Source organism: Chaetodon trifascialis, chromosome 3 (genome assembly GCF_039877785.1).
Source record: "Chaetodon trifascialis isolate fChaTrf1 chromosome 3, fChaTrf1.hap1, whole genome shotgun sequence".
In the NCBI taxonomy this organism is placed as follows: Eukaryota; Metazoa; Chordata; class Actinopteri; order Chaetodontiformes; family Chaetodontidae; genus Chaetodon; species Chaetodon trifascialis.
Window position 1 is genome coordinate 1,908,043 of NC_092058.1, and position 22,974 is coordinate 1,931,016.

The window sequence follows — 22,974 nt, forward strand, 5'->3', positions numbered from 1 at the left end:
CGTTAGTCATAACGCTGAAGGTCCCTTTCTGATTTCACGACATCCTGAATTCACCCATATATTACTGAACTCTCTGACTCATGTCGCAGCATCCAGGTGAAAACACTCTGTGTTGACCTCCGACCTCCTGAGACAAACGGTTTGTTACCCTCAAGAAGCTGAAGTGCTTTAAAGTTTTGTGTCATGTTTTCAGAGTTTCAGCTTGAACATGAATATGATGATGAAGTCCGATGTGGCTTTGACTGCTGGACACCCAAAGCTCTCTGCGGACGTGGAGAGGGACGGTTTGCAGAACGTCTCGAATATAGTCGTTTTATTGGGTCAGCGCAGATTCATGGTATCATTACTGACTCATAACAGCTTTCTGCCTTAAAGTATCAGTGGGGCTGCAGAAACAGAGCATCTGATCCCTCTAATTGAGACCCATGTGGACTCTGGTTCAGAGTCTTTAACTCAGTTCTGGGCCTCCAAATTCAGCGTTTCTTTGTGCTGCTGTTTGGAGCCGACGACATGCAGAGTGTTGCTTTGAATAAAAGATGATAAGAATTTCTGTCCTGAATGCTCAGAGCGAGTGTGCTCATTTGCTTATTTCCCTGTTTTTTCTGCGTCCTGTCGCATCAGATCACCTTGCTCTGGTGTTTACAGTAGAGTGGATTCAGATGGTTCACATGTGCAGTACGTTTGAACCTCGTCGTAGCTCCAGCGTGAGCTCAGAACGTCCTGTCGACTCTACCCGGCACCGCTGGATGTTTGGGTTAAAAGCATGCACGAACATCTTTTCTCTGTATGTACAATGAGCGTTGTTCTTTTTCTGACACTTAAATAATTCACTGCCGTTAGATTTGTGTCAAACGTCCTCTTCAGTTTGGCTTTTGGTGGAACTCTGCAGCACCGATGAAATATTGAAGCAAACTTCTGAAGTCAGACCCTAAAATGAAACATCCTGCCGGGAAAATGACTTATTCAAGCGCCACACACTCACAGACACACACGCGGACATTGTTGCACTCTCACAAACATTCACACACAAACACACACACACATAAAGGCCACAGGCTAAGTGGTGTGACTGGCTTAACAGATGTGAGTCGTTTGTCAGACTATTGACCCAATCCGCCGGATAAACTGAATGCCAATACCAGGCAGACAGAGCGATGCTAATCCCCGAGTGTTCGCTCAGCGTGTGTGTCGCTGTGTGTGTGTGTGTGTGCGTGTGTGTCGCTGTGTGTGTGTGCTTCCTCTGCGTCTCCTCTCTTTCAGCTTTGTGACAGTCTTGCTGAAGTACAGTAGAAGGAAGAAATAAGTCATTTGTCAAGTGAACCAGCCGTCCATTCGTCTGTGGGAGCGGGAAGCTGTTTGGATGCAAGGAGACAGACAGATTTGTCTCACAGAGACATGCAGAGTGTATTTATAGATGCACTTTCAGGGAACACAGGGTGGTCCAGGTCCATGTTATGTCTGATTGGATAATAGATAAACCTGCACAGAACGTCTTCATCAGTACTGCCTCCTCAGATCTTCTCACGCAGAGTAAACTTCATCTTTAAGCTGCAAAGCCTCTGCTGACTCTGCATTCAGTAATCGCCTCATCATCTCAGACATCAGGTACCGTCAACAGACTCGGCTCTAGTCTGGAATCTCCTGTTGTTTGCTCAGATCTTCATGTGTTTCTCAGTAGAGGCTGTGTGAAGCAGACAGTCGGGCTGCGACGTCGAAAAGCGTTGAGATGGAATCGCACATTCAAAGTAGAACCTTTTTGTTCTTGAACGCTGCAGCCGTCCCCTCAGCTGTCCCCTCAGCCGTCCCTCAGCCGTCCCCTCAGCTGTCCCCTCAGCTGTCCCCTCTGCCGTCCCTCAGCCGTCCCTCAGCCGTCCCTTCAACTGTCCCCTCAGCCGTCCCTCAGCCGTCCCTCAGCCGTCCCCTCAGCCGTCGCGCTTCAAATCTCCTCCACTGTTCTTCTTCTTCTTGTTCCTTCAGTCGAGTGTTTGAGCTTCATGGTGCAGATTGATGCCGACTGTCTTCACATTCATCTGCTCAACGTGGAAAGTTCAGTGACATCACGACTGGTTTGGAAGCAGATCCTGGATCAGTGTTCAACACATATGAGCATGAAGAGGACATGTGAAGCGTCCAGTACACAAACACTGAAAACAGCTCACCTTTTCAAATTAAAACAATGACATATTCAAAGAAAGAGGAGGAGTCGATGCATTTAACTAAATAATTGAGCTTTTTCTGTGGAAAAATCATATCAGACACATTATTTTATGTCCATCTTAAAACAGGGATCTTTAAAGTCCCCAATGAAGTGTCATGAGCACCTTTTCCAGGTGTCCTGGCTTCAGCCTCAGGCTCTGATGAGGCACTGTGAGGACTTCTTTTTAAACTCTGAGGCTGGGCTGCGATGAACGCTTGCTTCATTAGATTTCTCCGGCTTTATTTTATTCTCTTCTGACTGCAGGGATACTTCTCCCACTCCCTCAGTCTGTTTTCAGGTGTGAGTCTGAAATGAACTGAGCTGCAGTTTGTTCTTGATCCAGTTGCTAAAATGTCTCCAGAAAACCTGCTTTCATCAGAAGCAGCAGTGCTTTTATACGTGATGTTTGGTCTCAGGCGTTAAGATGGCGCCGCTATCATGAGCAATAAATCTCAGTGATGAATCAGTGCGTGGCGCTCAGCGGGTTGCGTTCTTCACCTGACTCTGAAACAGACCTCGAGTGTCGTGCTTAAGCATCGTTCATCATTCAGAGAGAACAGAACCTCAGCCAAAAGCACACGAGGAAGCACGGCATCATGGGTAATTCTGAAGTGCTGTATGGATGTGGATGACTCATGAATGACTCTCCTCCATACATGACGAAAGACAAAGAGATGAACATGCTGTACACTGTGGAGCGCGCGCACACACACACACACACACACACACACACACAGTTCAAAATAGGTGCTATGGAAAAAGATGTCCTTCATTCACGAGCTTTCACTGAACTGTAGGCTGTAGCTTTTGACAAGACGGGCTTGAGATCAAAATAGAAATGTCTCATTAATATTTAAAAGCATTTACAAGAAGATGTTTGAGATGTGACAATAAGAACAATAATAATAAGAAGAAGAAGAAGAAGAAGAAGAAGAAAGGTGTGTGTCGGTGCAGGAATGAGGCTGTGCTATAAAGGTTTCAGCCTGCTGAGAACAGACGGGACCAGCTCGTGTTGTTCAGAGTTAAAACTCTGCACAGCTTTGGTTTCTAGTTGTGTGTCTATGAAACGTATTAAGCTCAGTCACTGGTGTTCCTGAAAGCAGCCCACAGCAGTTACTGGGAGCAGCTTTGCATGTTGTCTCCACCAGCAGCTGAAGAGGAAACAGCTGAGATTCGACTTAACGCCATAAATTCAGTGAACGTCTTTTTAAAACCTCTGAGGCGACTGAACTAATTAACTAGTAACTATCAACTTTATCCTGTTAAGTCTCGTTTTCATGCCGGCAGGCAAACAAACGTTTTGAGGCTGAACCAGCGTACAAGCTGGAAGCAGACAGGTAGAGCAGGGCTTTCAGGTCGTCACAGGTGTGTCAGGTGACCTTCCCCTCACCTGTTGAACTCCTGACTCTGTGGTCTCATCCGTCCCGCTCCGCTTACCTCCTCATGGACGACGCTGTAACTCATGTTTATTTGGCGCATTTGGACGGAGCACACGTCAAGAGAGCGAGACAGAGTGAGAGTCTGTGACAGTCCCATCAAACAAACGACAGGCTGACAAGGCCGCTGGCGGTGACGGAGCGACGGCGATGACAGCGAGGGGCAATGAACAAGAGAGAGAGAGAGAGAGAGAGAGGGATCCCAGGCGGCGTGGCGCTCAGAGCAGAGACCCAGAGCGTGACGCTGACGGAGAGAGAGTGATGGGGCTGATGGAGAGACAGACGGCGTCACTGACAGACAGAGACAGTGGCATCGATGACACAGAGACAGATGGTGACAGTGACACAGAGACGATGGCAGACGCAGACAGATGCGAACAATCCGCCGCCTCGAGGTGTGAGGTGTGCGTCCCCGCCGCCAAAGCATCAGACTGCAGTCAGTGTGTGTGTGTGTGTGTGTGTGTGTGTGTGTGTATGTGTGTGTGAGTGTGAGTGTGAGTGTGAGTGTGTGTGTGTGTGTGTGTGTGTGTGTGTGTGTGTGTGTGTGTGAGTGTGAGTGTGAGTGTGAGTGTGAGTGTGAGTGTGTGTGTGTGTGTGTGTGTGTGTGTGTGTGTGTGTGGAGGTGATGCTGACTCACTGGACGACGCTCCAGCTGTTGGACTGAGTTCAGGCCTGGTTGTTTTGGGACTTCTCTTGTTGCAGCAACAGTTATTGTGGTTTAACGCAGAGAAGCAGTTTGTGTTTGTGTTTCCAGTGCGGCCAGATGAACTCTTCATCGACCAGCTCGCTGCTCCTCGCTCTGCAGTCAGCTACGTGACACACACATTATGTCTTCTGTGACTGCTTCACAATAAAAGCCACCCCTCGCCGTGCCAGATGAACGCTTTTAATGTGAAGCCGCAGCAGTAGCAGATGTTTGGTTAGCATTAGCAAATAGCTAAATCCATCTCTGATACGGCTGTCGCATCCATCAGCAGTTTGACTGCTTTATGTGCTTATCTAAATTACCGTGATCCATATTTGGACTTGCATAAGCAGTGCTGGACCTGACTCATTCTGCTTTTAGGAAAATCATTGTTTTTCTTAGAAAATAAATTATTTAAGCGCACAGAACTGTGTCAGGCCTGCGTACCGCTGGGCTAGAGAGAGCAGCACTGTGCCAGAAGACGAAGAGTAGCACTTCAAAGTGAGAAGCAGAGCCAGAGACAAAGTGAACGCCTCGTCCTGAACATCAAACATTGATAAATCCGGGGATTTGTCAGGATTTGTAAACTATTAGTGTGACAGTTGCACTAACAGCCACACTCTATAAATAGAGACAGTGACGGACAGAGAGGCCGTCACGAGGCTCGACGAGCGTGACCACGTCTTGGTCGTGAAGTCGTCTTTGCTTTCAAGGTTGATTCACTGCAAACTGGATGAGGAAGTAACGGCAGAAATAGATGCGGTGACCTCAGACGCTCGGTCCTCAAACACAAAGAGACTTAATGGAAGCAGCCAGTTAAAGAGACGAAGACAGAGCCGATCGAGGGGACGATCCCGTCCCGTCTCGTTTCTTCTTCTGCATTCAGAGCAGACTGCAGTCGTGGCCTCAGCTCACCTCCTCAGAGACACACACCCAGACGAGGGAGGAGTGCTGCTTTGAGTTTTATCTCCCACTTCCTGCGAAGCAATTTGCATTTATTTTTTATCTGTGGAAACTGGAAACTGTGGAGCTGCTGCTGATTACATCTCTGTCCTGTCTTTAATGGCACCAGAGCTACTGGAATCTGCAGGAAAACGCTTTGCTGGGACAGTTGGGAGCGTTCAAACCTGAAGAAAAGCTTCAGAAACTTCAATCCACTCTGAATTTAATTTCATTATTCACTATTGTCGTCACATTAATTGCAGTATTTCTGACAGATGCCTCTGTAGCCACAAATCCACCACAGAGAGACATCAGGACGGTGACCTCTGACCTCTGTATATCCTCTGCCTTGTCTTCTGACCCTCCTCTGGACAGCCCTGCATGTGTACTTCAGACATATTTACATTTTAGCATATTTACAGTTTATTATCTCAAGTTTTTATACTTTATACTTCATTTTTTAAATTTTTGCATTAGTTTTTTTTGCCACAACCTTTGGAGCACGACACATTACATCTTACTTTGAGTACTTGAATGAATTCCCTCCTGTTGCATCGACACGTTTCCTTTCTCTGTTATGCCAGCGTTCAGACAAAACAGTGTTTTCAAAACGTAGCGTCGGCTTGGTGCGTCACCACGTTAGGCAGCCGTGGTAAAGTGTGTGTAGACTGACTGGTGTCAAACGCATCTTACCTGAGGTGAAACATCATATTTGACATTTGAGTGACCAGAATGAGCTCTGAGGTCTGTTGTGTTCTGGGGGTCTTGGTGCGATCATGAGGACTGTTCACACCAGCAGCCCCCGGCACGGCGAGGACTGCGGATGTGTTCGGCTCTGGTTCAGGCTCTGATGCTGACGGCGTGCCGCTGTCACGGGACGGGCAGGCAGTGACGGTGGAGGCGGTGGGAGCGGATGAGGACACAGCTTTGGTATTCATGTGGTTTGTGAGCTTTGCCTGCAAACGAAATTGCTTTTGAATTTTCTGAAATGTAAAGACTATCTGGATTTATCAATAATGAATGTGAGTCGTTGCTGTCAGAAGCCAAACTCTCAGGTTGTCAGGCCGTTTGTTTTGTCGCGGTGCTGTGCAGATGTCAGGACAGCGGCTCAGATTGTCAGAGTTCTGCCTCCTCATCTCGTCCTCTCTCTCTCTCTCCTTCTCCACAGTGATCTGCACCTTCCGGGGCTCGGTGGCTCAGGGTTTGGCTCTGGAGGTGGGAGAGACGGTTCAGATCCTGGAGAAATGTGAAGGTAAGATCTGGGTGAGATAATGTGGATGTTTGATGCAGCAGTAGGGTCCTCCATCAGTGTCACAGCAGCACCAAAACATCTCTGAAGCTCCAGTCGTGACTGTGAACATCCTCCAGGTTAGAGAGGCTGCTTATAAACAGCAAGAATAAAAACCAGGATGGAAGTGACGTCTGCAGGGAAAGCTGACCGGCTGGGAGCAGGTTCACGGTGGAGGTCTGCACAGATGAAACATGCATGTGATCACTCAGACTAAACTGTGCTGTGAAACAGAACGACAAAATCCATCACAAACGATCCTTTAGAAATGAAGCTGTAACCTGTTGGCTGACTGTCACACTGTAATCAGGTTTTCAAACTGCTTTAGTGTGAACGTGAATAACATTAATCAGCGTCATGGAGCTGCTGTTGGCTCTGCTGCAGGTATTCAGGTATCCTCTGTGAAACGTCTGAACTTCTCTTCAGGGGTGGTTTCAGGCTCGCTCTTCAGCCGTCCTACTGGATCATTCAGCAGCGCCACGTTTTGTTTCAGCACAAACATGTTGATTAGAGATCCACCCCGTCACCTCGGTGAGCCGCCTGCTCCATGCTGCTCTCTTTATCCCACAAACTGCTGCTCTGTGCCTGTAAACACTGAGTTTCTCTATGCAGCCTTTCATAAAACGTTGTTAAACTGCAGTGAGTCGATGTCCATTTCCCCCCAGACTTTAACAGACTTCCACTTTAATGCTTTTCTGACTGTGCTGTCACAAATGCTCACAGTGGAAACACAGTCATGTCGTCCTCATGGCTGTGTCCGCAGCGCTCTCCGATAATGAGCAGAAACTGCCTGTAATAACCTGTGCATCCTGGGAGAGAGTCCAGCTTATTACTCCGTGTTGCTGCCATTGTTGTTCCTGCTTTGACTCACAGAAATTAGCAACTCTGTGTGAAGCCAGGAAGTGTTGTCTTTGGCCCATAATGAGTGAGTATGTGCTTCATTAGCCGCAGCTGGGGGCCGCTCCCATCGATCCAGTGCCAGCGGCTGACTGGGTCTTTCTTTACCCATGAAGACGACAGAGGGACAGGACGGGGGCGGGGTTTACTTCTTTCTTCTGGCCTCGCCTCCTCGATCCTCTTCACTTCCTCTCCTCAGTCATCTTTATTTTCCTGCCGCCTTCCTCTCGACTCGTTTTTCATTTCCCTTTTCCTCTCCTGCATTGTTCCCCTCTTATTGTTTGCTCACATTCAACCCTTCAGTTAACTTCATGGCATCCGCTCAGCATCTGAATCGCTCTTGTTATCAGATGCAGCCCTTCTAGAGGAGGACAGAGCTGCTGTCTGAGCCGCCGTGGCACTCAGTGATTATCAGGCCGAACCAAGCTAACTGCGATCCAACATCCCCACAGCACTTCCAGGGTTTCCCAGCTCCTGTCATTATGTGAATATGCAAACAGACAATGGTTGGCCACAGAGCAGCACAGATATTAATGAGTGTTTGTTTGTGGCATTAGAAGTTATTTATATCTGAACGTGTTTTTAAGGTTTTCTCTTTACAAAAACCTCCAATAACACTAAGAAATGTCATCAGTGATCATTTATATTTCCTGTTTCTTAAATCATCATTTCTGCTGCAGAGCTCTTATTGAGGAAGACCACTGAGTGTTGAAGAAGCAGAGGATGTCTTCGGCTGTGATTGGCTCTCCCTGCCCTCTGCCCACACTAATGCCAAATTATCCTCCCCGGACAGAAACTCAGGCTATACTGACGGCGATATGGAGACGTCAGCTGCAGGAACACAGTCCCCAGGTTCCATTCTTAAAATACAGATTACAGTCATAACACTTGAGGCAGCATTAGACTTCGATTATGGGCGTAGCGGCAGCTTGAAGTGTGTGATTGTGACGGTTAGTGCTGTCAGCGTTACTGAAGGGTCCGCGGTCGCCGCTGAGAGCAGCCTCTCATTATTCTGGAGAGGCTTTTCAGCTGAAACAAATCTTTTATTGCAAGCTGCTGCTATTGTTGATGTCCAGGAGAGAGTTGGCTGCTGGTAAATAACACTTAGAAATGAACCAACCAGGCTGAGAGGAGATAACCCGACATCACATGACCATGTGGTGACAGTCGTTTTGTGTGGCTGCTGAGTGTCATACAGAAACTTATTGTCTCTGTTTTCTGCTTTCTGACACCGTGAGTCACACTCCTGCTGTGAGTTCAGACTGACCTTGTTCCAGATTTAATTTTGTAAACCTGAAACTCAAGCTGAAGAGGAGACATTTGAGATATGTTCAATATATTATATCTGACTGTTTGCCTTATGTGCAAATGATGTTTTCATTTATCATCTTTTCACAGTCAGAATCTCAATCATCCCCTAATTTTAAGAGCTGGGCCTCCACTAAACTTCTCCATGAACATTCAGCCTTTTTCAAACAACCAGAAAAACACGATTATAAGAAAAAAGGCATCGATAAAAGCCGGACGTTGAGACCAACCAGCAGACCGTGCTTAGACTTAACCCTGCGTTCATGTTTGGGGTCGTATCCACGTGATCGATGCTCTTACTGTAAGTCGCTTTGCAGAACGTGTCAGCTAAATAAATGTGATGTAATGGAACAGGATGTTGTTTTTATCAGAAGCGCTTCAGTCCATTAGTGTTGCCTTCACTGCCGGCATTATATTTGCTGATTGTTCGATGGTGTTTTTACAACTTCACAGTGAAGAAATGAGACATCAGCAGGTGCTGGCAGAGTTTCTGAGCTCTAGTCCAAACAGCAGAAGACGGCCAGCGACTGTGCTGACGGCTGAACGTCCACAGGCCTCGAAAGTAGGACGGAGCAGTTTGCTTCACTGCCCTGAAGACCAGAGCGGGATGGGAGCAGCAGGAGCAGCTGCAGAGGTCTGATCTCCTCAAACGAGGGAGTTCAGGTGGGAGGTGACGAGCCGTGATGAGCACCTGAGCTCCCTGGTGAGGAAGGAGCGATGCTCCTGGTGCTGTGAAGGAGGAACCGACAGGAGCTCCTGCTGCACGACGACAGGGTCTCTCCCACAGAGAGGATGGGCCGGTCTCCATGAGGGGGCCCTTTGACCTGGAGGAACACAAGCTCCGTGTTGTCTGGACGGAGCTTTGGGTGGGGCCTCACATCCCCGCAGGCGTGTGTGAAGGTGGAGGGATGGAGCAGTGGCTGGCTGTTCAGCAGAGCGGATGCTGTTGTTTTGACCAGCAGTGACGTAGCCGTGGTGTCTTATCAATCTCCTCCTCGGCCTGCTTTGCCTTAACGTTTGCACTCTGATCAGTCGATAGCTGAGCAGTGTTGTCTAAACAGACCACGCGTGTTCCCAGAGAGTATCCGTGAATCAGCTGCCGTTCACGCCTCTGCTGACTCACTGTCAGAGCTGGACAATGAAAAACGCCTCTTGGGTACTATTACTGCATCATCGAGCAGTTCCTGTCCTCACAGCTCTGCAGGGACGCGACGCATCGTTTAAGGTCTGATAGCCTGACGGAAACCTGCATTTATTGTACAACGCTGTGTGCTTCATAATGAGTCCAGTCCTCACCTGCATGAACTCAGCAGAAGTGGCTCCACCTCCAGATGATCTGTGTGATTATTAGTTTGAATTATCTCGATAACGGTGAGAAAGCTTGTTCTAATCACTGCTTTGGGTACGGGAGGCCCGATGATTACTCTCCTTCAGACAGAGGCTGTATGACAGCGGACAAATGAGGCTCATACACACTGATGCACCACGCACACACACACACACACACACACACACACACACACACACACACACACCTGCTCTGTCGTCTCTGCTCATGAATATGGAACAATCATACACACAACCACACATACACATTCATGCTTTGTCTCCAACTTTCTGTCCTCTTTGGTGTTTCATCTCTGACAGATGCAGTAAACTCTTACACACACACACACACACACACACACACACACACACACACACACACACACACACACACACACACACACACACACGTCCTCATTTCAACCCATACAAATAGGCCTAGACACTGCTGCCCCCCCCCGTCTGATTTCCATATAGATGAGAGGCTTGGGAGTAAACACAGCCGTCTTAACGAGGGAGATAAATGAATCTTGATTGGTTATTAATTAACTGGCCAATTAAGCCTCCATTTTCATATTCATATCAGATTATGTGGGACTGCTGAAGAACGGGACACGATTTTTCAGGAAGATAAGATGAACGTTACCGCGAGGCGTCGTGACTGAGGCGGCGTGAGTGTTTTTCTGAACGTTTAATCGATGATTGGTTCTCAAGGACGTCGCTGTTCCAGTCTGCCATCGTTAACGTTTTCTTCACAGAGCTATCTTAAAATGTGTGTTATGATAATCCAGATGTGTCAGGATGTTGTGGCCTCTGATAAAAGTAGAATAAAGGTTCCTCGTAGCCGTGGACCCTGAGGACGTCTGAGGCGGTCAAAGTGATGATATGCATCACTTCGATGTGAATAAATGTCTCTTCTGCTTCGCTCCGTCACTGACAGACAGTGGTCATCCAAGCTTTACGTTTCCTCGAGCCGGAGACATAATCATTTTTATTTCCGCTCGGATGGAGACAAATGATGTCCCCGCAGTCTGAGGGGATGTGTGGACGCTCCCCTGTACGCATCTGGTCCCTCGGTACGCGTCATTTTCAGCTGTCAAGGCTTGAGTCAACTTCAGTGACAGCTTCCTGCTCCGCAGAGACATCTGATGAGCGTCCGTCCACGTGGAAAGGACCGCTGTGCTCTGTGAGACTTGCTGGAGATGGGGGGTCGTCACTGGCCCACACACACACACACACACACACACACACACACAGAATGGTCCTGTGCACCGGGTTAAGGTGGCAGCATGAGTCCAGAGCGTGGTCCAGCTCCCTGTGGGACTGATCTGGATCTGACAGATTTCTGCTGACGACGCTGACATAATCTCAGATGTCCGTCGTAAATCAATGCCCATAAATCGACTCAGAAATCATAGAAAAGATGATTGATGATGATGCTCATTTTTACATTTTAAGAATTTTAATTTCAGGACAACACTGTGAAAAACATCTGCTCCCAAAAATCACAATAAATTCTAGTTTCAAGCATGAAGTTACTGACAGTAAGAAATTAAATTACTCAGTTAATGAGGACTTAAAAGCTTGGACCGAGAGAAATGCTCCAACGTGAACCCGCCCGGTGAAAAGATGAACGTTGTCAGACAGAAATCAAACACTGGATTTAAGAGATTTGCTCTTAGATTTTACTTGTTCAGTGGATAAATGTTGGTCTCCAGCGCGCTCAGACGCTGTGGTCTTTGTTGTCCAGTGCGTGGTGGACTTTCAGGTGCTGAGTGTGTTTTCAGACTTTGCTTCCATTCACCTCTTTTCTTCTTCAGGTTTTTTTTTTTTTTTTTTGGCAAACATCTCATTGAAAAACGTGAAAGCGTTCGAGCCGACGTCGCCTCAGTCAAACTGCTGACTCATCACTGTTTTTGTCTCCTCGCTGAGTGTTTGCTCGACGGTCTGAGTCACCGGTGTTTGTGTTTCCTTTCAGGATGGTACAGAGGATTCTCGACGAGGAAGCCAAATGTCAAGGTAAGACAGGCTGACGGCTGCTGCTCCTCAGCTTCCTCTCTCTGCTTCACTCTGAACTTTTTCCTCTTCTTAAACTCTTCTTTTCTCTATTACACTACTTTCTCTGCACATCTCTGATTCTCTTTCTAAGTCTAAGCCTGACATGTGAATGTGATATTTTACCTCATTAATGTGGTCAAACAGAGTCATCCTGAAGAAACTCTTCCTCTCCCTGAAGGCTGCATGTAGGAGTCATGACTGCAGTCTTCTCACTTCCTGCCTGCGGCGCACACGTTGCAGAAACAACACAAATGCTGGAGTTTAGCCGAGATGTTGTCTTGCATATTAACTATAATTAGCCGCTGAGGCAACGCGGCTTCCCATGAGCCATTGTTTTAAAATGTACACTTACACCCCCACGTCGTGCTAATTTATGTCTTGATTAATGCGTTTTGCAGTGCGAATCTGTGGCATGATGAAGGTTTGCTTCAGTTTGCTGAACATCTTCTAACAGCAGAAGAAACTCTGGGCTGCACTCTGCGCTCTGATAGGCCATTCGTTGGCTTTTCGGGGAGAACATTTCACGCCTGTATTGATGCTGAACAACAGAGAGAGATGTCAGGAAAGGAGAGCAGAGAGGTGTGGAAGGACAGCAGAGGTGAACGGGACGCTGATAACATGCTGGATCATAAGTCCAGCCCTCAGCTGTTTGGTTGTTAGTGTGTTTTCAGACTCGGGGCGTCTGACTCACCGCGCTAACACACTAACCTGGTCTGTGGTTTGATGGACGCCAGCGCAGCAGCGCAGGGTCTGATCTTTGAATGTGAAACAGCTGCAGGGGTTGAACATCTCATTCAGATGTTCTGTGCATCACAGTAATGACGATAACAACGTGACATGATGATCATAGCACAGGAGCAGCTCTGTTTGTGCCTGGAGCTGCAGTGGATGAACCCACGTACCTGGAAGAAGCCTTTCACGAAGGAAGAAAGGAAACTGAAAAACCCTGACAAGTATTCTCACAACTCAATGGGTTTTTGAAGAGGGCTTTTAAATATGTAATAGTTCAGAAACACGCTCAGAACGTAACTGCGTCCCTTTTAAGGATGAGAAACAGATCCTGGTGTTTCAGAAATGAGTTTGTCGTGATTAAACTCTGCAACGCATGAAGTATTTGATCGGAGCATCACACCATCAAGGCCACAGCTTGACGTGCTGTGCAGTGTGTTTTAGGCACCAGTATAATCCGAACAATAAGCCTGTCAGATTGTTTAATCTGAAGCCTTTCCACCTTTATTGATGCTGCAGCTGCGAACACTTTCGCCACCTCATCACATCGTCGTGTCTGTGACGCTGGAATAAGAAACAGATGTCTCTCAGAAAAACAAGTTTACTGCAGTCCAGAGAAGTCCATCAGTACTTCCTCCAAGCCTCATATTCAAATACGTCCGCGTCAATGCTTTTACACAAATTGCCTCTCAGTTCTGCTGTGGAGGATATCGCACAGGTAATCTCACTGGGAAATGAAGCCAGAGCCGTTCCAGCTTGATGCATTTTGATGTCCACAGGTTGTAGCTTACTCTCACATATATACAGTCCAATCTATAGGATGTGTGACGGATCGGTCGTCCACCATAAGCAGGACTGGAAAATGGATTAGAGGATGTCAATTTCATGCAGCTCAAGGAGTTCTGAGAATCCATCTTTCTACAGGGTGGAATTGAGTCTGATTAGATTTTGAAAAGTAGACTTTTGTCAACATTTCTTCATTTCCACGTCACATTTTATGCTGCTTAGAAGCAAAGACGAAGCCCTGGAGTCTGAGGGTACCTGTGTGCCTCCCAGTGCTGCGGTGGATCATGTGTGCTGGATGCAGTGAGATTAGATAATCTGCAGACTCTTAACAGGTTTCACTGCAGCAGCCTTCCTGACTGTGAGCCGGATGTGACTCACGCTAACGGCTTTACATCCATCCCTCTTTTTAAGCACCGTGTCTGGATGTGGAGATAACAGCCTTCTGGGTTTTCAGTCTTTAAAAAAAGACCCTCTTTGTGCTTTGTCCTGCTCTGTCTCATTGTCCTCTGTGCACCAGTTTTATTTTCCTCTGCTCCATCCCACTCTGGATGTCCATGAGAGACTGACTGTCTTTACTATTTGTAGACAGCAGTGTTTCCTGCTGAGGATAGGGGAGGTGTTAACATAAGAGAGATCACCTGCTCTGTTTGCTTTGTTTCCTCTCAGAAGCAGACAAACAGAGAAGGTGAGAGCTGATAAAATACTTCAGAAACGACCTCAAACACACACAACAAACCCACAACGCTGATGTGAAGTGACTGTACACGTGTCTCGCGGAGTCTTTTGATGTAGAGCTGGTGGACGGTCATGTCGTTCGGCTGCAGCTCCTCCGGCCTGATCTCGCTCTCAGCTTGCATCACTGCGATTAGCTGCCCTGATTGGTCCGTTTCATTTCAGTCTTAGCCTACAGCTGTGATTCCTACAAGGATATTTCAGTTTATTTCATATGTACAATGTTACCGTAGTATAATAGAGGACTGCATGCATGCAGCCTTCCTCTGAGGCTGGCCTGATATATGAACACGCAGCACGCCGGGCCAGGATGCTGCTGAGCCTCTGATGGATGAGAAGGACTCGTAAAGGTCGTGGCTCCAGCTGTTAGAACCACTGAATTAGGTTTTAGACAGATGAAGTTAGGATGAGCCTTCACAGTTAAAGTCAGGTGTTGTTAAATCAGGTATGAAATGGAACACCTTTACTACAGCTGTGTGCTGCTTTAAAGATGCTACCAGTTCATGTAGTGCATGCAGCGTGTGAAAGCTGTCAGACACAGCACAGAAAGGGCCGAGGCTGACTCTGAAAAAAGCTGTTTTACAAGTGAAAATCAGATCTGGCTGAGAGCTTCCAAGGCTGCACCTCCAGAGAAAACCTGGACTCAGAGTGGACTAACATAACAGCTTGGCTGTGGGCGGCGCGCTGCCACTCATTTCTGCAGGTTACTGCAAGGGCAATGGGATGCAGCACAGCAGGGATAATAGAAAGAAAAGTTGAGGCTCAGGTTTCCTCATGCAAATCAAATATCAGGGATCTGGAGAGCTCTGCAGAGGAGAGCGCTGTTTGACAAAGAGGGTTCAGCTGTGGGTGTCAGGGCTTCACCCACCTGCAACACACTGCATCTTCTTACCACAGCAGAGTGAACAGAACCCAATAATGGAGAGTTGCAAGAACACTGACCAAAGTATGAAACTGGGCTCAATAATAAGTGTCAAGGTTTTTCTTCCTCACTGCTGGTTTAAGTCTCCAGACAGAACACAGCTGGATGTCAGCCCGTGTGAACGTTTAGGTCTCTGTTCCCATTATTACACAGCAGGACGTGTGTGTGTGTGTGTGTGTGTGTGTGTGTGTGTGTGTGTGTGTGTGTGTGTGTGTGTGTGCGTGTGCGTGCGCGTGCGTGCGTGTGTGTGTGCGTGTGCGTGTGCGCGCCGTCTCTTCCTCTCCTCTCTCTCCCAGCAGCGAGGCATCAGCCCAATCCTGTTAGTTCCACCCTAATCACCTGGTTTCTGTACAATGGGCTCGCTGGTCGAAACGAATCGCGGTGTCTCCCCGAGGAGACGCCCTCCCGCTCCGACTCGTCTCGAGCGCGGCGGCTCTGTGGAGAAGCGCACGCTTTGAGGCTCGTCGTCACTCAGATGGCGCCGACCTTCAGGGCCACAGAGAGGGCGGCTCTCAGAGGGGTCGGTGTTTCCTGAAGCTCCGATCAGCATCGAACAGCCTCACGACCACAGAGACGAGTGAACACAGCTGACTCTGACTTCACAGAGAGGAGGCTTCATGGTACGTTTGTTCTGCTGGGCTGCATTTGATCAGACTGCATTGTGGGGGCTCACTTATCATCAGAAGGTCGGCGGTTCGATCCCTGGCCTCGGCGGTCCGCGTGTCGAAGTGTCTTTGGGGAAGATACTGAATGCTGCCGATGCTGTGTGAATGGCTAGAGGTGGTGACGAGCAGGTGGCCTCACCTGTATGAACGTGGCTGAATGCAGACTGGTGCTGTAAAAGCGCTTTGAGTGGTCATCGGAGCAGAAAAGATCTTTACAAATGCAGTCCATTTACTGCATTGTGTTCGCTCGTACAGCTGTGGAAAGTAAAATAAATAGAGGAAGAGCCTTCATCAGAGCGTTTGGGCTTCACTGACATACAGATGATCAGTTTTCCTACGTTTTGGATGTGCTGCCTTCGATTTTAAAGAATCTGAGGAGACAAATTCTGATGAACCATCGACAGCGTCCTGACCTCCTGCATGTCAGCAGCACATGGAAGCTGCTCAGTCTCTCTGCCCAACACGTCACGACCGTCCTCTCCTCAGTGTCGAGGCTGCCCAGCTGAGGAGGGCGTCGGGGTCGTCGCGGTCATCGGGGTCATCTCTCACCCTGGCCACAGACTGGTGGCCCTCCTCCCCTCAGGGAGGTGCTGGAGGACTCTCCCCCGTTCCAGGACCTGTTCTGATCTCTACCTGCAGGATTTTAACCTCAGACATCAGAAAATATTAAAACCAAGTTTGTTTTTGTGGATGTGACAGATTTTTAATCCGTCTGCGTCACTGAATGTGTAATAACTGAACTCTTGTCCATTTCCTTTATGTATAAGTTCTGTGTGAATAGTACTTCTACCGGAGACAGTAATGCTGCTTTAGTGAGCCTTCATCATTTCCCATCAGCCCCTCTGTGAACGGCTGAAGTCGAGCTAACAGGTCTGCAGAGATCTCTGCTGTCCCTCCGCTCTGACCTTGAATATCATGTTTTCCAAAGAGAAGCAGAATAGAAGCAGCAGCAGAGCTGACGGCCCGGAGAGTGAAGACGAGTGTGTGTGTGTGTGTGTGTGTGTGTGTGTGTGTGTGTGTGTGTGTGTGTGTGTGTGTGTGTGTGTGTGTGTGTGTGTGTGTGTGTGTGTGTGTGTGTGTGTGTCACTGATACACCTCCCACATCAGGACAGTGAAGGACGATATGTTTGTGTGTGAGGTGACTTCTGATCCACTGTGCCAAAGTGAACACACACCTGTCTGCCAACTAGTCTGAGCCAAGTGTAGGTGCACACACACACACACACACCCACGCACACACACACGCACACACACACACACACACACAGCAAAGTTACCACAGTGACATTCAGCTGAAATGCCGTGTGTGTTGGTGTGTGTTGGTGTGTGTTGGTGTATGTTGGTGTATGTCGGTGTGTGTGTGTGTGTGTGTGTGTGTGTGTGTGTGTGTGTGTGTGTGTGTGTGTGTGTGTGTGTGTGTTGGTGTATGTCGGTGCGTGCGTGTGTGTGTGTGTGTGTGTGTGTGTGTGTGTGTGTGTGTGTGTGTGTGTGTGTGTGTGTGTGTGTTGGTGTGTGTCGCTGTGTGCGTGCGTGCTTGGCTCAGTTGAGTGGAAGCGACTGCCGGTCCGCTCACCTTCCAGCAGATTGGACCAATCAGGATGTCAGAAAGCGCACACACACACACACACACACACATGTGCGCTGATAATGAGTGGGGCCTTTGGGACGCAGCTCGCTGTGCATTGGTCGCGGTCATCAGTCCATGTTAACGTGGATCAGCACAGTTTGGCTCTCTGCTGCTCTGACGCAGTCGAGTCGAGAGAGACCGGCCGTCACTTCAGAGTTAAAGTCTCTTTTCATTGCTCTGTGTGCGTTTCTCTGATGATCCCAGCTGATAAAAGTCACTCAGAGTCTAAATTCAAGTCTGACCATGTTCAGAAAGCTCTGTCGATGCGTTTCTCAGCGTGCGTACGTAATAAAAACTCTTTAAATTTAATGTGCTCACGTGGTTTGAAGCTTTGAAGATGTTTGAGCTGAGCTGTGCGCAGCTTCACGACACACATCAGAGTTTGAGGCAGACTGCTTTCAAATGAAGCATCAGCCGTTTATACTGCCGGACATTCGCTCAGAGCGAGAACAACTCAGCTTCTAAAGCTTTTTTTAGAGTTTCTGTGAGATTTTAAGTAATTTTATTATCGAACTAGAAGCTGAACTGAACCAAGTTTAATTCACGGTTCTAATGCAGGTTTTTAAAATGATTTTACCTGTTTTACAGGTGGAGAGGAGGCACTAATCCATAATCATTCTGAGGTTTGTCTTCAGGTCCACTGTGTTTCAGAAACACCCTGCAAATATAAAAAGAGTTTCATAATTGAGGAAACGAGAGGCAGCGAGTGTATGATTTTAATTTTCATCATCACTTTCTGCACAGACATTTTACATTTCCTCTGTGTGTAACTGGTAAAATGTGAAGCGTGTGTCTGTGCTGTGGTTGTCAGTGATGTTCAGTGTGTGACGTCTGTCCGTTTAGACCCAGTTTAGCTCTGGATGACAAAGCTCGCAGACGTCGTGCTCTCCGGCCGCTCACCGTTCGCTGTCAGTGCTGCAGCAGATGAAACCTGCTCTGATAAACAGCATTACAAGCTCTTCATACTAAAGAGGGTCACAGTTATCGATCCTCCGGGTCAGACGCTGAAAGCAAGAAAAGATGAAGAGAGAGGGCAGATGTGTCTGAGTGTGTGTGCTGGTGTGTGTGTGCTGGTGTGTGTGTGTGTGTGTGTGTGTGTGTGTGTGTGTGTGTGTGCGTGTTTGCTGTGAGTGTGTTTGATACTCTGGGATGTTGAGCTGCTCATCACAGCCGCAGTCGGCATGAAAGGCGTCTGCAGGGATCAATGTGCAGAGATTTCACCTGGCACAACACAAATGGCTTTCAGGCTGCCGAGACTCCGCCTGTTAGTGTGTGTTTGTGCTGTGTGTCATTTAGGAAGAGACATTGGACAGGCAGGGAGACGCCAAGCCAGGGAAATTTAGTTTCAGAGTGACTTTATGATCTCTGCTGCAGAAAAATACGTGAAAAGAGCTTTGAAGAGACACACACTAGCTTAGCAACATTAAAGGGACAAACAGCCCATAATGACAGTAAGGCGCTCTGTGACGTCGCTGCTCTGATGTGAACGCATGAATGTCTAGTTCTCAAATATAAGACGAATTATAGCTGCTCGTAACGTGACGTCCGTTCAGACTGAGGCTGAACGAGTGGATGTGAGCAGTGTTGGGAAAGTTCACTTCCTACATGAACTAGTTCAAAGTTCAGTTCACAGATTTTAAAATGAACTAGTTCAGTTCATAGTTCATAGTTCCAAATGTTGAATTAAGTTCACCGTTCCAGAAATTAACTAGTTCATAGTTTTTTTTTTTCCACATGTTGCTGCGAGCTGTTATTTTTCTAAATTATTGCCACAGTCCATAAAGAACCACAGACAGAGATTATTTTATCAGTGTTAACTCTGTAACTGTGTGTCAGATTTCATCTTCATATCCAATTTTGAATCCTTATCCAGCCAGCGTTTACATCAGTATTGAAGGAACAGCTTTAACCATTGTTGCTTTAGCGCTTTGTTGCTGTCCATTCAGTCCACACCAGCAGCAGCTGCAGCTTTCACCTCATGTGACCGAAGTGCAGATTTTCTTTTTGAAAGCCGGCGGGCAAAGTTTGCACAGAAATGTCAGATTTGTCCCTTCCTCACCAACCTTGTCATAAAGCTTGTTTAAATGATCATACGACGCCTCCATGCTGCTTTTTGTTTTGATGACGCATGCGGCGGTGCGACACTGGTGGCTGGTGTTGCCAGATTGGATGTTTTTCCGCTACATATTAAAGCCTGTTTACAATGTGTTTTAGCCGGGTTTTCTCCTGGAAGGCTCTATAGACATCTGACACCCTATTGAACGAAGGTAAACTGAGAGAGCAGTGCTGTTCACAGACACCAGAATGAACGAGATCACAGTAACGTTCATCAGGCAGTAACACAGTACGAGTTCATGAACTGTCGTTCAGGCGCAACACTGTTCAGACTGAGGCTGAGTGGATGCGTGGCAGAGTGAACAGCAGAGAGGAGATAACTGTCAGCACCTCCATGTGATTGATTACGTTGGAGTTGGAGCTAATGTAAGAGTATTTATCCAGAGGGAGGTAGTTCTGCAGCAGCTGCAGGACAAAGAGGAAAGAGTGCAAATCCAAACTATCAGTAAACAGAATAAATGCGTCTCTAAAGGAGAACAACGTCCAACGACAGAAGTGAAACTGCGTCAAACTCAAAGACTCAAACGGAAACCAAACTGTGTTGAAAAGCAGCAGAAAGACGCAGCTACGGGACGGATGTTTGTGTTTGTTGTTGCTCAGAGCATGTGTGTCTTCTGGGCACTGCTGTCACTTCACATCACTGCAGAGTAGAACTGGATGTGAGCACTCCTCCAAAAATATCAGCCAGGAGCAGCTTTTTGAGAGTTAGCAGGCCGGCCTGACGTGAAGCGAGCAGAGAGGAGAATATGCACACCGTCATTACGAGTCCTCTCGCCTTCACAGAGCTAATAACAAAGTCTCACAGCAGAGGACGCGTCCCCTCTCAGACTGTTTAGAAAGACGAGCATTGTCGAGGAATCAAACAACGACAAAGGAGGAAGTTGTGCAGTTCTGCAGCGGTGATGTAATCACTATTATTTGATCGTCCCAGGCGAGTCAGAAACACTGTGTGAAATTATAGAGCAGAGCCATTGTGGTGCTGCTGGGAGCCGAGCGAGCGAACGAGCGAGCGAGCAGGATCCAACGAAAGAGCTCTGAAAAGAAGACGACATGGGAGGGTTGAGGTTCGAACAGAAACCCAGAGAGAACGCACAAGGGCGACACAGAAGAAGAAAGAAAAGTAGAAGAAGAGCGAAGCTTTCAGACTGCAGCACGAGCTCGTCAACAGGTGTGACGAGAGAGAGGCGGAGGACAGCGATTACTGCACAGGAGGACGAAGACACCTGGGCTCAAAGGAGAGAAGGAGCAGTGATGACCTCTGACCTCTGCAGGGCGTCAGGAAGACCATCACAGACCGTTTCAGTCACGTTTAAACGTTTCCTCTGCAGCTCTGAACACACAGCCTCCATGCCAGGCGCTCTCTCGCCCACCGATGCCAGAGATCACGTTGAGTGATGCTAAACGAGCTAAAAATGGCGAAACCGAAGCAACCTGCTAATGTTTTCAAGCACGACTTGTGAACTTTTGTGCGGAGCTGAAAGCCGTGTGCTCTGCTGACTCTGATGTGAGCTCATGAGTGCTTTAAACTCCTGATACCCGGAGTGGTTTTACCGTGATGGCCTCTGAGCTCACCGCCCACTGACTTTACGAGAAGGCGTCAGCAAGGACGCTCGCTGCTCTCACGGCCGACACTGAACGTTTTCAGACTTCACTGATTGAGTTCGTGTCACGCAGCCCAATTCTACCTGAGAGCAAACGAATATTTGAGCGCTGCTGCTTTACTGGATCCAGTTTGTCAAATCAAGGCAGCATTCACATCTGTCCATCTGTCATTGTCATTTGTTCACATCCTGAATCAGTGACTCTGATCGTCAAGCTGTCTGATTGGTCAGATCTTCTGTCGGTTGAACGTGTGTGTGAAGCGTCCACGTTTTACAGCGTGTAGCTTCTCTGCAGCAGCGTCCATGTTTGAAGCGTCGTCGTCCAGCAGACCAACCAAGTTCCAGTTCAAACAGATCATCCTGTGGAGGTTTGATGTGGTTTGGCTGTTTGATGAAAGCCAGACTTCAGTGAGATGATCAACACTCTTCAGATTACACATGAACACGTACTGATGCTCTCGCTCATACTGAGGTTTCCAGTTTTCAGAACATTTTCATTATGTCGACGAACTTGGCTGAACACCGATATGGACTTTGTGTGCCATCGTATGTGACTTAAGCACTTTGATCAGGGACAGGGCCTTCACCAGCACCTTCACCAGCACCTTCAACAGCGCCTTCGACAGCACCTTCAACAGGGCCTTCGACAGGGCCTTCACCAGGGCCTTCACCAGCACCTTCACCAGCACCTTCAACAGCGCCTTCGACAGCACCTTCAACAGGGCCTTCAACAGGGCCTTCACCAGGGCCTTCACCAGCACCTTCACCAGCACCTTCAACAGCGCCTTCGACAGCACCTTCAACAGCGCCTTCACCAGCACCTTCACCAGCACCTTCACCAGCACCTTCAACAGCACCTTCAACAGCGCCTTCGACAGCACCTTCAACAGCGCCTTCACCAGGGCCTTCACCAGCACCTTCACCAGCACCTTCAACAGCGCCTTCACCAGCACCTTCACCAGGGCCTTCACCAGCACCTTCACCAGCACCTTCAACAGGGCCTTCAACAGCGCCTTCACCAGCACCTTCAACAGGGCCTTCACCAGCACCTTCACCAGCACCTTCAACAGCGCCTTCACCAGCACCTTCAACAGGGCCTTCAACAGGGCCTTCATCAGCACCTTCACCAGCACCTTCACCAGCACCTTCAACAGCACCTTCAACAGGGCCTTCAACAGGGCCTCCACCAGCACCTTCACCAGCACCTTCAACAGGGCCTTCACCAGCACCTTCAACAGGGCCTTCAACAGGGCCTTCACCAGCACCTTCAACAGGGCCTTCAACAGGGCCTTCATCAGCACCTTCACCAGCACCTTCACCAGCACCTTCACCAGCAGCTGCTGAAGACATGATCGCCGTCCTTCCTGTTTTCCCACAGCTGACCTTGAAGCTGCCTCTGGACTCAAACTCACAATGTCATTTTCAGCATTTATAGATACATTTACAGGTACTTTAAGCCACGCCTCCCTCTGACCCTGAACTACTTCCAGCAGCTCTTTGGAAACAAGCTGGACAGATTCCACGTTTCAGGTCCTGAGTGCAAATACTCACTGTTCAGTTCATCTGTGTATCCGCTGCTTTTTTAGGACTGTCTGCGTCCAAAAACGCAGAGTTTAATCATTTATGACCGCAGTGTTTTCACCACTGGTCAGCAGACTTT

At 48.1% G+C, this 22,974-nt stretch overlaps 1 protein-coding gene across 5 annotated transcripts in view; it reads left to right on the plus strand.

The window, feature by feature from the left end:
* LOC139350749 (dedicator of cytokinesis protein 3-like) overlaps window positions 1-22,974 on the plus strand; it is a 149,099-nt gene that overhangs the window by 54,807 nt on the left and 71,318 nt on the right. For all 5 annotated transcript variants that reach the window (XM_070992331.1, XM_070992349.1, XM_070992342.1 and 2 more), the window contains exons 2-3: window positions 6,429-6,512; window positions 12,058-12,098. In XM_070992331.1, the coding sequence (XP_070848432.1) occupies window positions 6,429-6,512; window positions 12,058-12,098 (125 nt within the window). The remainder of the gene's footprint in view (window positions 1-6,428; window positions 6,513-12,057; window positions 12,099-22,974) is intronic.